Below are 19641 nucleotides of genomic sequence, written 5' to 3'. Positions count from 1 at the left end.
GTCAAGGGAATGTGGCAAGTGTAGATTTCCACAGCTTATGAAAATGAAGAAAATCTCCAGGTTCCTTTCCATTATGTTTTATTTTGTTTGTACTATGAGCCTTGTCTTCCTGTAAACAATGTCCATTTCAGAGACTAGTTGTTTGGACTAATATTTCCTTGAACATGCAAATCTTGGATTTGAGATTTATACTGGACAAAAATAGTTAGCAATATATGTAAATTGAAATAAAGAATAATAATGTATTTATTCATTGACATGCTGATAAAATATCAGTCATAAAAATACCAATATCCCCAACTTATTTTGTCTAGTATTGTGGGAAAGTGAAGCAGGAATTGAATTTAATAGATTTGCTGTTGACGTTGTGCCTTGCTGCATGTTTACTGTGTTCATGACATGCACTAGTTGCATTTGTGGCTAAATGTCAGGGAATAGTGACTTTTAATGTGATATGGGTGGGCTTTGGAAAGAGTGATCAACAGTTTAATGAAAATATTCCAGATTTTTTTAAAGCAAAGTTTAAGAGTTGGTACCTAATGATGCCAGCATGTGTGAATCAAGTAGATAACCCCTATCCCCAGTCTATTATGGAAAGGAATTGTATCACAATCCAGAGGTTTTGGTTGAAAATGTAACCATGAGGTCCTGACCCCGAATGTTTACATTTTCAACCAAAACTGAGGGAGAGAGTTATATCTGTCATATAAATCAAAGGAAAAGATGATTGAAACCATGATCAGTGATTTATAATTAGATGATCAAGTAATGAAGCTATGTAACAGTAAACAGGGTCCCGATCCACAATGCATCCGTAATGTTACTGGACGTTGTAACTCTAATTGTTTATCATAGGCTTACAAATGTTGTAGCGCTACAAACCTTTTGTGGATTGGAACCCAAAGCTGTAGTAAAATCTGTGTAATGACAGTAGGCCTAACTATATGTAGATACTTTAACAACATCTTTGTCGGCTTAGTAGCCATCAGGTAGGGCATCTGATTCATGATGCAGTTCTAATCCACAGAGGGAAAACATTTGCACTTTCAAATTGATCTTTGATGACATTTTTCAATTGATTTCAAACATTTGGATGTTGATGTTGAAGGAATTCATTTCGTGAAAATCTACTTCCAGGGCCAAGTTTGGAGAATCGTATAAAATGTCCCAGGGATATTTTATAGAATGTCCCAGAGGTATTCTATAGAATGTCCCAGGGATATTTTATGGAATGTCCCAGAGGTATTCTGTAGAATGTCCCAGAGAACATCCCAGGGATATTTGTATGTGACCCTGAAAGGACATTTACCTGAGAAAAAAGCACAAACGACACAAATGTGACATCTGAGGTCTATATTGATGCTTTAAGCCTGACATAATCTCTCTGATTGATGATTCAACCTGGCCTCTTATTGAAGTTTAAACCCCTGATCAATATGTCCTAATGAATTTTGAACCCCAGACTCCAGTCTTGTATTTTCCATCACCAATCTCATTTATTGATTTTTCAAACCCTGATCCCAGTCTGTTATAGATATTTTAACCTGTTACACCAATCAGTCTTACTGATTTTGTAACTGCAGACACTTAGGTATCTCTTATTAATGTTGTCACCTCTGATCCCATTCACTCTAATGTGATGTTGTTGCATCCAGTTCCAAACTCTCATGTTGGACTTGTAATCTCTAGTCCAAAGTTGTTTTGTTGATGCAGATCCCATATATGCACATACCTTTACCCACGCATGCACACACACACACGCACATGCACATGCACACGATACTGAATGAAGTTCCTTAATCGTGAAAGGAAGGTTAAACATCAATCCATCTCATCTCTTTGACATTGTATGAACTTCAGTACCTGTGGTGAGCTTGTTTTGCACACTGATTGGAGGTCAGGGTGACCCAAAGAAATCTCAGTTTTCATGGGGTCACTGGAGGTGACAACAGCTGTTGGAGTATGTTGAGTTGGACAAACATTCGGGGATTAGGCGTTGAGTGTAGCCAGTCATTCAGCGGGACAGTCTGGTCACTTGAAACACAGTAATCCAACCCCACAACTAACACACAAGTGCTGTCATATTGCTCTATTTGGTTTTTATAATTTTAATATGTTTTATTTTGTCACTGACATATTCTGTGGTAGTCAAACAGAATACGATGTCTGTACAAATATCAACAGGAGAAATGTCGAATTTCTCCAAATTGATGGATGAAGTTGACACCAACTTCATGATGCATTTTGTAGATCCACCTGTCAGATTTTTGCCAAGTTTTGCCTGAAATTACAAAATTCCATGCTAGGCTAGTAACCTTTAATCACAAAATGAACAGTTACATTGACGTTTGAGTGATGTTTGTTCTCACTGACTCAATCCAGCAGTCAAAAAGGACAGCATTTCATCAAACAAGTCACTAATTTGGTCTGGTCCTTACTGGAGTTTACTAACATTACTTTTGTAGTATGTCAGTTAATTATGATATATTTTGATTGAAACTGATTAAAGATATTTTGTTACCATCATTAATATCAAATAATGATTGAATCAATAAGTATTTGCTTTGTATTAACAATGTCTTTTAAATACATGTATATGATAGTACAGTGACACATTAAAACATATACAGTATGATAACCATGGTAACCATATTAGAACTAAGAAATACCATAACATAACCTATGCTCTAGGGACCCTTAGATTCACTAATGGTAAATCCCTGAATTGTGTTTAGTCTGTTATTATCAGTTAACATCAAAAACGATCATATGCAAGCAGTATGGTTCTTATTCAAATGATAACATTATCAGAACAAAAGATAGAATGTTTATAGGAATGTGACCCACAGTATGTCTATATTCTTCGGCCTTTTTGTAATTGGTGGGTTAGTGATTTATAAAGCATACAGCTTTATGGATTAACAACTTCTTGTTTATTGCACAGAGTGACATTTCAGTGCAGATTCAAACACAGTTCCAAGTTTCAGCTCTGTGAAATAAACAAAAAGTTGTTATCCATAAAATTCTATGCTTTATCAAGGATGTGTTTATATTTCTATCACTGCAAGTCTGTCCCATCAGAGGGGCAGTGGGGTAGCTTGATGGTTAAAGCATTTGTTCATTATGCCGACAACCCGGGTTTGCCCACATGGGTGTGAAGCCCATATCTGGTGTCTCACTGTGATATTGCTGGAATATTGATGAAATCAGTGGCAAACTCACTCACTCACTCACACACTCACACACTCACTCACTCACACACTCACACACTCACACACTCACTCACTCACCAGAGATTCAACCATAGGTAGCTACAGATTCTATCCTGTATCCTGAATATAACAAAGCAATATATACTGGACAAAAATAGTTAGGGATATTTATAAATTGTACAAGATTACTGAATGAATAAAGAATAACATTTACCTTGTAGGAATGTCCTCATTATGAAAGATATGCACTGTGATAAGCAGGACTGTTGAATGGATTCACTTGTGCGTTCAAATTTGTATCGCACCATAAATTTTCCTGAATTTAATTCATTCTTTTAATTTTGAACTTAAATTAGTTATTCATGTACGAAGGCATTGTGTATTCATAGTTCCCATGCTTGACATGCATTCACTTATTGGAGGAAGGGTCGAGTAGGAGAGCAGTTAAAACACACCAAACACCCAGGTTTTATTCCCCACATGGGTACAATGTGTGAAGCCCATTTCTGGTATTCCCTGCCGTGAAATTGCTGATATATTGCTAAAAGCGGCATAAAAAATACTCACTCACTTACTGGAAAGATACCAAGACTATTTGAAACAGAATACCAGTTGGCAAACTTCCATTTTGTGAAAGCTGAAGGGGCTGAGCAGGGATTCAAAATGTTTTTAGAAGCCACTTGCCAGAGGGCATTGAGACTTTGATGGCGAAATTATTAAAGAAGACATCAACATGGTATTTGATATTAATGTTTAGTGGACTATTTATTTAGAAATGATAAATAGCAAGAAAGATAGTTCTACTTCAGTACCATTTAAATTCCCTTTAAAATTTAAATAGCTGCATTTTGAGCGGATATGAACTGAAATCCAAGTTTATTTGCAGTTTGAAACCAAAGGATGAAATTATCTAATAGCCCATGAACTAGAAAGATACCATTATTTGACTGCCCGAAATGAAAACTGACCTGTCACAGGCGTCTAGCAATGGGATTTTTTAACCCCTGCTGAGTAGGTTAGATCACAGACTTTGTGTGTACTGTGTTTAAGTCCAAATACATGGTAAACCTAAAGCAAAAACAGAAGTCAGTTTTTGTACACCAAACATCATGTTACCTGTGCAGATTGTGGTTAGAATTGGTCTTCAGCAACCTGTGCTTGCCACAAGATGCTACTAATGGGATCAGGTGGTCAGGTATGCTAACATGATTGACACATGGCATGATGTATCTCAGTTGTGTAGATCGATGGTCTTGCTGTTTATTTCTGGATTGTCTGGTCCAGACCCGTTTATTCACAGACTTTGATTGTAACATAGCAGGAATACTGGGGCAGGATGAATCACAAACCAACCAACCAAATGTAATGTTCATATAATACATGCATAAACTGCCTCTCCATATTTAATAGGGTTGCCTTATGTACATAACTGTGTCATCTGAGGTATCATGGCTGTTACAAGTCAGTGATCAATTCTCTATATAGACTTATCCCAATCATAATGATTACATATGGCAATACAGTAGAGTCCATGAGATGACAGATTTCCTGAACCTACAGTCCATTTGGCTCAAAGTGGATTGATGAATTCCAGTCTAACTTGAAAACTAATAAACATAAAATACTCAATGAAACGCAGATCATAACCACAATATCAGCCCAACTCTTTAATTTATGCCCTATTAATCAAAAAAGTCTATTAAAGCATTGATACAGTTCACTATTTATTACAAGGGAGGAGACAGGAGACAAGGGACAGACAGGTGTGCGAAAAAAGATGGAGACAGGACACATTAATGTATCAATAACTTTTTCAGCACTTGTGCACATTGTGATATTCCTTGAGTATTGCTGAAAGCGGTGTAAAACTCACTCACTCACTCACTCACTCACTCACCCTGACAGATGCATTATAGCAAATGAATCATGTAAGAAATCGATCAATTGCAACAAAACACAGCTACAGTCTCCAGCTGATCAGTTTTGTATTTTTCCAGCTGTTGCAACAAATTTAAAGGTTTTTCATTTGTATCAAATCTCTGGGTAAACTAGGTCTACACTGACGGCATGCTTATTACCATTATTCTACCATTAGCAATTATGTGAATACACAAGCCTTTTAAAAACAATTCAGTTGCATTTAATGTCAGTATTTACAACTTTGCATTTGACTGCTTTCTCAAAGGCATTATTTAGTCAGGCTTCAGTTGAGATGTGTTGAGTCGGGTTTTACATTTCATGACAAATATTTCAGCAATATAGCAGTGATACCAAGTCTGTATTCATATACATTTCAGTACAAAGTTTACATAAATTTGTTTAAAAAACATATTTAATCATTACATTACTTACAAACAGAAAATTTCATAACACCAAAATCAAAAACAAGCAATCCGTCATTTACATTACACAGTTGCAAGTTATGATGCAGATCAGTCTCTTTGAAATAGTATTCCAGTTGCGTCCAACTGATTATGTTTTAAGTGAGATGTCCTGAATTACAGGATAGTCATCAACAATGGAATATAACTTATAATATAAAAGAAACTGCTTCACTGGAACATATGATAGGCGTGGGTGTGGATGTGTCCCAAGAATTGGATATAACAAACAAAACCAGGTTTTATTCTACATCAAATGTCAGTTATAGCATTGTGACAACATACATGACATCACAGTCATATATAGAATTTCATGCCAAAATTTAAACCACTAGTACAAGCCTTGGGTGTTGTGAAATTCAAATAAGATCAGCCAATGAAAGCTATTACATGTGTACTAATTAATGATTCTTAAAAAAAGTTTGGGTGATTGATTTTCATTCTGACTAGCCCAGTTTGACTAACCATCTAATACACAACTTGTTCCAGACGAATGGTTTTCAATTGCCAGCTCTTTCCCCTCCATCAGGTAGTGTATTCTAGCAACACAAGTTAACAATTTTAGCTGGACCAGGTTCATACAATATTTGAGTGTTGTTGGTGTAATCAATATGGCAAAATGATATTGTATATCTGTCAAAATTATGGGAGTATGTAAGATATGGCAAAAGTATGTAATTATTGTTTATATCTTTCTGAAGCTATGGAGTTATTTGTTTAATATCTCAGTCACTTTTAAAAAAAGGAAATCTGCCTGATAAAATTATGAAGCTGAAATTTCATGATTTCCTTGTTCTTTTTTAATGAACTTTACAACCAGAAGACGTCTTGTTCGGTGTATTATTGATGAAGACAACAAGATGTTGCAGTCACTGGTCTATGTCGGTGAATAGAATGAACGTATGTTGCTAATCTTATGAATGTCATTAATGTAATGGAAAATGTGCCCGGACTGTTTTCTGTTGGTGTTATTTTGATGAGCAGAAGTCGCTGAAATACACTAAGTCTATGTAAACAGAAATCTGTGATTGACAGCTGAGCAATGTATATGTAAACATGGTAGGATTTGATTGGTTGATACCTATGTTGGGTGCACCTGGATAGTGTAGATATATAGGACAGTGTTAATAGTAAATCTTTCTTCTAGGGATTCATGGCTAAGTTTATTTCTATTTGATGTTCCTATCCTAACACTTCTGGTGTTTCAAAATTTGAATAATGATTGATGAAATGTTAAATTGTGCAACCTGTGATAAAGACTAAAATATTTGTCCTGACGTTAGTTTTTTTATAACTAACTGACATTTTGCTTATTTGTTGATGTACACATGTGTAGTCAATAACCATATTGTTGCTATGGATATTGCTTCAATTCTTGGTTTAAATTGGATACATTTTGCTTATAAAGATCCTGTGGTAAGTATTTTCATGTTTGCAGTAATTGAGACATATTGCAGACAGTATGCACTACAATATCCAGACAGTATGCACTTCATGATGACTGTTATTAATGAGGCTGCTTATTAATTTCTGTGACTTCCGTTTATCATGTTTATGAAATAGTGTAGCAGGGATTAGGAAAGAGAACTTTGACAGTGGACCATTTTCAGGATTATTGAGCCATTTCCTGAATTCTGAATGGTCCACTGCCCATGTATCAGTAGTAAACTTCCATATTTTAATGTTACAATTTTTATTCTAATGTTCAAAATGGCCCATGCCTTTCCCAATCCCTGGTCTAGGTACCAATATTGTATATATTCTTGTTTGTCTCTCTTGTAAAAAGATATCTAATATATCTTGTTATGTATTTTACCAAAAGAAAGCTTCAAAATTGTTTCAAGACACAAATTTATGAATTTTCTTTGTTTCCCTTTTAAATAAATGGTGACAGGAATTATCCTTATGCTCATGAATTGTTCGGTAGATATGTGGTTTAGTGGTAGAACTGTTTTAATATCCTGTTGTTTATCATCAAAAGTATAACTTTTGGCCAGGATTTCATTATTATCATTTATAGACCCAGCAGCAATAAGGGTTTGTACATTATTGTTAAGTTCACATCTATAGATACCAACCCAGCTGGCATGTCAAATTGTTTTAGTTATTTATTTCATTTCAGTGACAGATTTATATCCTTGAACAATAACTCAGCCTACATCCCCATGCTGAACAGCTTAAGCTTATTTGTTATACGTACATTGCCATTTTGCCGCAATATCATATAATGTCTGTATCACTATGTTGCCTACTAAATGCCCACCATTATAATGCCTACATGGTCATGATGCCACATTTCCCACATTATAATGCCTACATGGTCATGATGCCACATTTCCCACATTATAATGCCTACATGGTCATGATGCCACATTTCCCACATTATAATGCCTACATGGTCATGATGCCACATTTCCCACATTTTAATGCCTACATGGTCATGATGCCACATTTTCCACATTATAAAGTCTACATTGTCATGATGCCACATTTTCCACATTATAAAGTCTACATGGTCATGATGCCACATTTCCTACATTATAATGCCTACATGGTCATAATGCCACATTTCCCACATTATAATGCCTACATGGTCATGATGCCACATGTTCCCACTTTATAATGCCTACATGGTCATGATGCCACATTGTCCAAATTATAATGCCTACATGGTCATGATGCCACATTTCCCACATTATAATGCCTACATGGTCATGATGCCACATTTTCCCATTATAAAGAGTACATGGTCATGATGCCACATTTTCCACATTATAATGCCTACGTGGTCATGATGCCACATTTCCCACATCATAATGCCTACATGGTCATGATGCCACATTTCCCACATTATAAAGCCTAAATGGTCATGATGCCACATTTCCCACATTATAAAGCCTAAATGGTCATGATGCCACATTTCCCACATTATAAAGTGTACATGGTCATAATGCCACATTTTCCCATTATAATGCCTACATGGTCATGATGCCACATTGTCCACTGTAATGGTTATCGGTACATGGCCATGTTGCCATATTTTCTCATTATTCTGTCAGCTCTGTGATTATTGCATGAAGTACCAGAAACACACAATAAGAAATTAAAGAGGCGAGGCAGAATGTTGGTATTACATAGTCTTTTTATGAGCAGTTATAAGGAATAGTATGTTTCCTGACCACAAATACAGACTTCAGCAGACACAATCTGTTGTCACTGTGACAGTTGATCAGTAGTGAATAACATCCACAACATACAGGATCATCCACAAGCATTAACACTACCTGCAACCTTGTTAGAACAAACAGGAACATCCACAAGCATAAACACTACCAGCAACATTGTTAGAACAAACAGGTACATCCACAACCATAAACACTGCCAGCAACCTTGTTAGAACATACAAGAACATCCACAACCATAAACACCACCAGCAACCTTGTTAGAACAAACAGGAACATCCACAACCATAAACACCACCAGCAACCTTGTTAGAACAAACAGGAACATCCACAAACATAAACACTGCCAGCAACCTTGTTAGAACAAACAGGAACATCCACAACCATAAACACTGCCAGCAACCTTGTTAGAACATACAAGAACATCCACAACCATAAACACCACCAGCAACCTTGTTAGAACAAACAGGAACATCCACAAACATAAACACCACCAGCAACCTTGTTAGAACAAACAGGAACATCAACCACCATAAACACCACCAGCAACCTTGTTAGAACAAACAGGAACATCCACAACCATAAACACCACCAGCAACCTTGTTAGAACAAACAGGAACATCCACAATCATGTAGCAGACAATGCTAAACCTAAGCTGGACTTAATCAGATTGGTACCATCTCACCACTTGTTTATAGTGATGTCCTTTCTCCTGTGGTGCGATTGTGAATGTGATTGTCATGTTGTGTGAAACAACTTATGCAATCGTATGTATTTATGTCTGCGGCCGTGCACATTAATATCTGTTTCCTGGTGTGACATTTGTTGCTTGTTATGTGTATTTGCCGACTGAAAATTTCATCACGTTTGTCAGATAAGTCATGTTCTTATATTTGCATATATCCAATATTGTGTGGGCATATGATGTAATACTACTAAAACTTAAGATGTCACCATTTTCTCAAATAATTCATATTTGTATGTTTGCAGGTGGTATATACAATAAACAGTTTATGTGATATTTAACCTTACAGTTCACAAGCCAAAAAGTGCTTCAAAAAACTTCATTATCGTAAAACTCATGTTTAGCCCCTTGATGCTAAACTCTGTTCTTTTAAAACCCTTCATGTACAAATTCAATATTAATATTCTATTGATCTATTTTTATGAATTGTACTGATATGATTTTATATGCATGCCAAGTTAGTAAGATATTCTTTCTATTAGATGAAATGCTAGATAGCTGACAAAACATGATAATAAACACAGGTGCAGACAGGTATAGCAGGGTGTAGGACTTAACAATAGAAAATTCATCCTAGGGCTAGTATATAATCAGTTAGCCCAAAGGTTGAGTAAGACATATGCATTATTATGACAATCAGTACTGCTCTAAAGAATTGTTCCTGTATTGCTGTTGGGCTTTAATGGTGGCTCTCCGGGCAAGGTTCTTGCAACAGAAAAGTGTCATTTGACATTTTATAGACAATACATCAAATCTTTTAGTGACCATAATTGGCATTGACTGTGAAGGTTGTGATGTTTCACTGGAAAGTCATGTGTAATAGATCATTTTTCAACAACAGAGGTAGGTACTTCATATTTGTTTAGTGTAGGCGTACAGGAAGACTTTCAGAGTACATTTAGAGTACTGAATGGAAATTAATGGTACGTTTTCAAAATTATATCCAACCGCAAAATGCATATTTTGTATCCGTACATAGGCCACGCGACCCTTATCTGGACTCCTGGTAAATGCATCTGTGTGCAAAATGATGCAAAGGGATGTCACACTTCATGGATCCTGAATCACTGATGATCCCAATGTCAACCACTTGTCAAACCGGTCCAGCAGTTATGGACTTTCAATGCGTGACTTCATTTTTCCCTCTTTGTCAGTGATGATTCACAGGTTATTGTCCATGTATTATAAAACCAGGATATTATTTTCCTTGTGTTTACTAGCATGCACCTATATGTGGTAATTATATGGTAATAGTTTTCAAATCATTCACGAATATTCACAAATTCAATACACCCCTAGGTTGAGAAATAGCTTATTCAAACATTGAAGCCTGTTCACCACTGTAGAATCAGTATCACAGCAACAGAAATCAAATGGAATGGAAACCATATAAAATATCAGATTTATTGTAGTTGCTATGACAAGTCACTTGCATAAAAACAGGTGTATTTACATATTTTCCATACCAGTTTAAGATGACTGGCACATTACAATGGATGATGGTTAAGTGAAAGGTCAGTTGCACAGTGATTAAATCACTTTATGCAGATTGCTTTGTCCTTGTCATCTACTGTGCTGGCAGCTTCACTGCATGACACAAACTTGAGCATCAGATTGCCTTAATGGCATTAAATAGCATATTATGATAACACAATGCCATTTAGAAAGTGGTCAAATGCAACATATATTATACTTGGGATTACACTGTCTTAGTAAAGCACAGATTCTAGTACTTTTTGTTGGGCTGAGTCCCATGTAGGATTCAAACCCACACACCTAATTGCCAGCTCACAACGCCAGTTGCCCAACCTGCTCAGCCACTGTAAGTTCCACCAAAATGGAAGTTGGACAACTGGTAGACTGTAGACTCAGTATAACCCTCTCATAAGTGCAAATGGCATGCTAGTTTTCAATTTCAACATTACTATTCCAGTAAAGAAAAACAAGACACTAAATAACTCATTTCATTTATGTTTAGATCACAGGGTTTCAGATGCTATTCCCATAGCATACAAGCAGCAGTGATATAATGTATTAGAATAAATTTTTCACTGTGCTTCACTGGTTGCAAAACTGACAAGAAGAATTGTCAAACTTAAGTTTGAATTGTTTTCTGATTTCAGCTTGGTTTTCAGTCTGTTACTTCTGTTAACCAACAATTAAAATTACAACAGCTATCTTGTGCTACATCCAGATGTACAGGTGTTGCGCATATTGATTTCACTTTGACAGAATCGAGGTGTCAATGGTAACATGGTTCATGTAATTTTTTTCAAATGATCATTTCAGACTGCATTTGTTCGTGGGCACCGTCGTACTCCAAGTGACATTGAGTTTAAGGAGCTGACCCGCAGAGATGCGCAGAATGCCATGAACAAGGAACTACAGAAGCTGATCCAGACAGCTGATGGTGGAACAAAGGATGTGAGTATGTCCTCTAACAGGTGTGGATATACTTAACACACTCTGACTATCTTCTCATGGTGATGGTGGAACAGAGGATGTGAGTATGTCCTCTAACAGGTGTGGATATATTTGACACACTCTGACTATCATTGATATATTTAACACACTCTGACTATCTTCTCATGGTGATGTATGTCCTTTATCTTGTCACTTGAGGTATGGATGTATTAAACAGACACTGTCTATCTCGTCACCTGATAGTGAAAGTGAAACAGAAGACGTGAGTATGTCCCCTAACTGAAGGTGTGGACTTATTGAAGGTGCGATTTTGAGATATATAAGGTTTTTAGGCATACCCAGGATATCATTATTTATGTCTCCCTATTTATCACCCTGGGAATATTTTGACACATGGATCAGTACATGTCAGAGGTCAAGGTCAAGAATGATGTACTGAATCTGTGCGAAACTGGGTATGTGTTCAGTGCATTCAGTCAAGATCTGTTTAGAATTTGCCTTCAGTAACCATGCGTGTCGTCATATATATAGTCATTCTTAGTGACTTGGTAGATAACATTTCACAGTATCCCAAGTGTGTAGTTAGATACTCATAAGATCAATGTCTGTGCCAGATGAATTTTTTACCTCAATCCCAGAGCTGGATTATATGTATATTTATACAATTACATCGAGTCTGCTATAATCAATAACCTTCAAACATGATCATATGCTGCTACCAGTATGATCATTTTTTATCCCCCTCGTCTGTCCATCCATCCACCCGACCGTCCTCTGTCGGTCTGTCCGTAATCATTTTGTTTCTTTTGCTATTTACAGAGTTTGGCATTTTTATTTTTTTTTTTTTCCATGGAACATTTTGGTGTTAATCTAATGGTGGGGTGGGCTTCGTTTCTGAAGCAGAACTCAAAAACCATTCAATATTTTTCCGCAAAACTTGGTAGATATATCAATCAGAAATTAAAGTGGTGCCTTTTGCTATTTACAAGTTTTTGTGATTTATTATTTTCTCCGTTTCTATGGAAATGTTTTGGACTTCGTCTCAAAATGGAGGGATGGACTTCGTTTCCGGAGCACAATTCAAAAACTTTCTGATATTTTTCTGCACAACTTGGTAGCTATGTGTGGCAGACCACAAAGTGGTGCCTATTGCTCTTTACAGTTTTTTGTGATTTATAATTTTCTGGGTTTCCATGGAAACATTTCGGACTTCGTCTCAAATTTGAGGGATGGACTTCATTTCCAGAGCACAACTTGAAAACTATTCAGTGTCTTACAGCAAAACTTTGCAGATATTTGAGGAAGACCACAAAGTGGTGCCTTTTGCTATTTACAGTGTTTTGGCATTTCTATTTTTCCTGATGTCCATGGAAACAATTCGGACTTAGTCTCAAAATGGAGGGATAGGTTTTGTTTCCAGAGCATTGAAAACCATTTCATATCTTTCAACAGATCTTGGCAGATATATGAGACAGATCTTGAAGTGGTGCCTAATTTGCTGTTTACAGATATATGGCATTTATATTTTGCATGACTTCCACTGAAAGATTCAAACTTTACCTAAGAAAACATCAAGTAACTGTCAGATGATTTGTCCTTTCAAATATGTGGCGGCCGGGGGGATATGTCACCTTCTGATGACTCTTGTTTGAGATAACTGTACTGTGTTTTACGAAATGGGAATGTATACTGCTGTTTTTATAGTACATGTATATCATCACATATTAGTTATATCGGCTATGCATAAGCAGAATGATATAACGTTACATATGCAGCTTTATTACCCACATGGTAAATTGTAACAGGGTTTCATAACAAACTGTTCTGGCAACCTTTACTAAGGTTAACATTAACCCCCATTCTTTAACACTGCACTAAAGTTACCTTAGACTTAGGTAACATTAGTGAAATGTTAAAGAATGGGAGTTGAGGTTAACTTTAGCCAATGTTGCTTTGTTTAAGGAACCCCTGGTTTGTAACCACCCAAGCAACCTTTTTTATGAATAATGTGTTGGTTCCTTGCTGAGAGTCAATATACTTTTCAGAAAATCCGGACAGAGTTTGATGGTTTTGAAGGACTATTTGCTCGCTTCCTCAGTGAATCTGGTCCGTCAGTCATCTGGGATAAGATCAAGCAGCTGTCTGAGGACACGGTAAGTCCCTGAACTCTACTGAGTATCATCCACATTCGGCATAGCTTCAGCACATGTCACTTATTGACAGTCCAACAGAGTCAAATGGGTTAAAAATTACTGTCGTGACTAAAATGATTAATGTTGCTCAGTGTTGATATGTAGTTGAAGGTGGTATTTCTGAGTCAGTGTGGAGATGAGCAGTCACACAGAGTTACGCCAGGTGAGTTCAGTAGGGAATGCTTGCCACATTTTCAGTTTAGATGTGCAAAACGTAGGTTTTGACACTCTGGGGTGAAAGTGACTTTTGATATATATTTGAGAGTGATTAGGATGCCTAGTGGTAAGGTCAAAGCATTTTCTTGGCACGTCAGATTTATTTGTTATTCCTGGATGTATGCAGTGTGTGAAGTCCATTGCTGCTTTATATTTTATTAGTTGTGTTAAAGTTGGTTTTACTTTGATATGTCTGTGTATATCTCTCTGGTTAATATATCAATATGGCAGTCTGCCCTCCCAAGACACTGCTCAAATACAGAGGCAATTATACATTTATGCATGCAAATACACTCACTCACTATATACCTGTGTATTTTCCACAGGTACGTCGCTATGGTGGCCTCCCAACACCGGATCCTGCTAAGATTAAGGAACTCCTCAACCAGCTTGTGGTCGTCAAGCTTAATGGCGGCCTCGGCACAGGAATGGGGTGCACAGGACCAAAGAGTGTCATCTCTGTCCGAAATGAACTCACCTTCCTTGATCTGACTGTACAACAAATAGAGGTAGGCTAAATTCTTGGAATGTAAGCATTTCACTATAGATAAGTGACAAGCACATCTGGCCTCGACAGACAGAAATGCAAATTCCTTAAATTAAATATTCAATTAAAGCATTATCTTAACAAAGCCTTGAATCTAACATTCATGAAAAATACTTATAAACTTCCAGTGACATCCCTGTATTGTTTTGCCAGGTTTTCACCAAGTAGACCTCTACAGGCAGTTCCGGGTGCATTCTCCATGAAATCTCATAGATTTTCCATGGAATTGATTGAATTAATCGCATCCTGGGGATTTTCTGAGGAATAGCCTTTGACTTTGAATCATACTTGTTTTAAAAATTGATATAATTTTGTCTTTGCTATCATTGAATACAATCTTAAAATATCGCATTTTGGAAAACTTCCAATATGTGAAAGAAAGATCTCAGTATTTAATTATGTCATGTAATGTTGTTATGTGAATTAACCCAAAAATCTAAATATCCACTTAGATTTTATACTTGCTACAGTTTCAGCAACAAAGCCCGGAAGACAGAAATCCAGTTATCCATACATTCAGTTATATGGACGATTTATGCGAAAGCAATGGATATCTGGGATTTCATAATACACCCATATTCCATCATCCAGTGCTTGTGTAAAATTAACACCATATCTTCAAAGGATTAATCAACAACACATTGATTCATTGTAGAACTAAATTATTTCTTGGAATAATTGTGGACAACAGGTAAATAGTTATCAGGTGTGCTGTCAGTATTTGATCGTTAAAGAACATCTGACGTGGAACAGGTTTCTTTGTCAGCTAATGATCAATGGGATGTTCTTTTATGTGAATATCAATACATACATTCCTCAAACAAGGTAGTAGCTGAATATAATTTAAAAAACTTAACTGGGTATGAATTTTGATATGTACATTGTGTCTTCATGTATTTATTGTAGCATTCGACAGAATCATTCCACGTTATTTATTTTATCACCAGGAAGTTTGATGTGCAACAGATAACATGTACTAAGTCACTCTAACCAAGCTGTTTGAAAAGTGATTCACTTATGCAATATATAAAATGCCTTGATACATTTTTTCATGTAGTTCCAAAGTAGCATAAAAATATGCTTATAAATTAACTATATGAGGATTATAAAGCAAAAATATAATGTGCTCGTTGGCTTCATTTGGGGTAAAACGTCAGTATGTTCTGATATGTTGTAATAATCAAGATGGAAATATTAATAGGTAAAAAAATATTACAATATTCCAATAGATTCCAAAATTAAACGGCTTGCGAAGGTCCAAGGTAGAATAGGTCTTCAGCAACCCATACTTGCTACAAACGGCAACTATTCTTGTCGTAAGATGCTTGATCAGGTGGTCAGGCTCACTGAGTTTCTTGACTCAAATCATCGGTTCCCAATTGTGCAGGTAGATGCTCATACTGTTGATCACTGGATTGTCTGGTCAAGACTCAATTATTTACAAACCCCTGCCATATAGCTTGAATATTGCTGAGTGCAGCCTAAAACTAAGCTCACTCACTCCAAGACGAAACTGTTTCATCTTTGTTGATCAATGTAAGGATACACCCTTGTAGTATCAATTTGCAGCAGAGATCACAACCTAGTCAAGATTTCTGTGATATCTGGGTACTAGTGGAAAAATAACAATAACAACAACCAGTCACATGGGAAGTTCTCCAGCTAGGTGACCAGTACATGTAAGAAACTGTAGGTCAGTAGAAAACCTGTTTACCAAAACATTAGAACTCTGACATACTCATGCAGCATCAATTACAAAACACAAATACATCACAAAATCACCTGACAAACTTCTGTGGACCCACAAACCTGTTTGCAAGTGGATATTGCACTCTATGGCTGTACAGCAATGGTATCAATGCAATAACTACCACACTGTATAGAGTGCAAGTAAACTTTTCTCATAACTCATTTCCAGTGATGTAGTACTTCAAAGGTGGACCTGCCACAAAAGTCAACGATGCTTGTCGTAAGAGGCAACTAACGGGATTGGGTGGTCAGGCTCGCCGACTTGGTTGACACATGTCATCGGTTCCCAGTTGCTCAGATCAATGCTCATGTTGTTGATCACTAGATTGTCTGGTCCAGATTATTTACAGACCGCCAGATTATTTACAGAACGCCGCCATATCACTAGAATATTGCTGAGTGTGGCATAGAACTAAACTCACTCACTCACTCACTCAAAGCTGGCCGTGTCTTTTGTCTTGAGTGAGACAATTCATTTACAGCATAAAGTAACTGCAGGGCCACTGTCAGGACAGACATGTTGTAACCATCAGGGTCCTGTTTCACATGTTCTCAGAAGCCTAGGATCTCATAGGTTTCTGTGTACCATTCATACCTTCTATAATGAAACATTGAAGTATAAGTGCTACAAGAAAAGTTGTGAGATCTCAGCCTTACGAAATCTTTGTGAAACAGGGACCAGACTGATAACATGACTGAAAACTTGTATACCTAGAACAAAGTGGCTTACCACTATATATATACAGCTGTGAAGGACCAATTATGGTACTTTCTCACTTAAAAATCTGATTGTTTAATGAGATAGGAATTTCTACTGCACCTTTGAATCCTTGGCTGGGTTTTACTCAATGTTTATCCATAAATCCATAAAAGATCTTCTCTAATTTCTGTGTACTTATGACATAATGATAGAAAGGGTACTCACTATCTATTTGGTATTTTGTTTACAAAGTTTAAATACTCTTCTTTAACAGATTTACTTTCAGCTCTGCTGTATTCAGTTTCTAGTGGTAACACACCACATATTTATTGTGTGACTGTAGGGTTATATTTGTTCAGATTCAAAATAGTCAAATATGAATATCAACAATATTTGTAACTGTCTATAACATCAACAAGTTTGGGGCTGTTAGTAATGCTGCCATATCATTTTGATTCAGTTAGTTTCTAAAAATGTAAATATACTGATATATATTCTACACACCTTGTTCAGCCCACATCCATGTGTACAAGGAAGTTGTGAAATAAGTTCAAGCCAATGCAACATATTAAGACAGCACACAAGTCAGCAATATAACCTACACACGCTGCTGGCAATAGGTATCAACTTATCACATATGTATTTCTAGCGCTGCCATGTTATAAACTAACTCATTGATATCCAGTGAACATATACATGGGCTTAACAAACATGTTTGGTGTAAGTAATCAGGACATGGAAGATATTCACAATATATATTTTATTCCTGACACTATTGTAGATGTATAATATAGGCTTTGTACTTATGTGAAAACTTTACTTTGTCAGTAGAATTGGATTTTTCAGACAGTCCCTCTCATCTCAGTGTACTGGATACATTTAGAAAATCAACAAAAGCTGTATAAAATTAACAAGGCGTTTTTGTGAGGTACTTTTGGCAATAGTAGCTGTCATAGTTATAATGATAATAATAAGGGCAATGTGTTGTCAAGTCTGAAACATGACAGAGAGTCATGAATTATTCTAGTGTGTGATTAATCCCTTATTGTTAATGTATCTTTCATATGTGTAAAGCATTTGTCATGGACACTTACAAAGGAAATCTTATATTAGTCATTGGAATCCTTTCTCATGTAACTTTGATAGATAAGGATGATGTCAGATCATTTTGGGGGGACATTTACATAAGTCAAACTCTCTTTGAGGAAAACTGAAAGGAACCAAAGTAAACTATCATTACTACCCATCGAGGAGCTCCAGTCTTCTTCTGTTATAATATGCCACAGGAATTAACTTTTTGTTATCCTTGGTTTACAAACACTGTCTTTGGGGAAATGTAGGTTATTTCAATCTTAAATAACGTAACTTCCAAAGTCTCACTATTATTGGGCATCAGGAGTTTACATCCAAATTATTCCTCATGCATTGGTCATCATATTACAAAGAATTATCCACTTTTCTAAACTTAAAATTGTCAAATTTTACTTGTAATAATGTGACACTTTACCACCAAAGGTCTATTCTTATGAATCTGAACATTCTGACCTGTGAAGAAGGTTAGCATTGATCTTCAGCAACCTAAGAGATGCCTGTCTGGATCGGATGGTCAGACTCACTGACTTGTTTGACACATTGACACTCCTAAAAGTGTTGATCAATTTCTCATGTTTTTGAACTATTGATTGTCTGGTCTAGTCACAATAAATTAAAGTGTTGCCATATATTGAAAACAGGGTTCCTGATAAGTTTTCAAAATGAGGAGTACATACACCTTATTTTTTCAACATAAGAGTACTGAGAAAAGTTAGAGTACTGAATGGAATATAGTGGCATGTAAGTAATCTCTTGTTTCATTTCATATAAGCACCACAACATTGCTTCTCTTGTGTACACAGTAAAGCAGTACATTTTCAGATATTAATACATCTGTAAATGATTCTGAGACCATACACCATTGCTGTGGTGCGAATCTGTCACAGTTTCTGATGATTTCCTACTGTATCATGCATATTTTTTATCCGTACATATGCAGATACGGCCCATATCTGGAGGTCCTGGTTGGAATATTACTGACTGAGGTGTTAAACTACAGGCAAACAAAGTCACGGTCCACTCTAAGGCTTTAGTGTACTACACAAACACAGTCATAGACTTTAACATGTTTAAGCTGGAACTCTTAGTCACTAATCAAGTTTGGTCAAAACTCTTCTACATATCACTGTCTTGAGGATGTAGACATTCTGGAAGTGTTAGTGATTTAGTGATTATTTGTTTGTTCGGTCTTGGTTTGGA

The 19641-nt window shown here is 36.3% G+C and overlaps 1 protein-coding gene across 5 annotated transcripts in view; it reads left to right on the top strand.

Annotated features, from left to right (window-relative positions):
• Positions 1-19641, top strand: part of LOC137293416 (UTP--glucose-1-phosphate uridylyltransferase-like) — a 65957-nt gene that overhangs the window by 30748 nt on the left and 15568 nt on the right. For 4 of the 5 annotated variants that reach the window (XM_067823943.1, XM_067823940.1, XM_067823941.1 and 1 more), the window contains 3 exons: positions 11811-11945; positions 13991-14098; positions 14680-14862. In XM_067823943.1, the coding sequence (XP_067680044.1) occupies positions 11811-11945; positions 13991-14098; positions 14680-14862 (426 nt within the window). Of the gene's footprint in view, positions 1-6941; positions 7010-11810; positions 11946-13990; positions 14099-14679; positions 14863-19641 lie in introns of those variants that run through there. The other variant, XM_067823939.1, reaches the window with a different exon arrangement.

Source organism: Haliotis asinina, chromosome 8 (assembly GCF_037392515.1).
Source record: "Haliotis asinina isolate JCU_RB_2024 chromosome 8, JCU_Hal_asi_v2, whole genome shotgun sequence".
Lineage (NCBI taxonomy): Eukaryota > Metazoa > Mollusca > Gastropoda > Lepetellida > Haliotidae > Haliotis > Haliotis asinina.
This window is presented reverse-complemented; position numbering and strand designations above follow the sequence as displayed.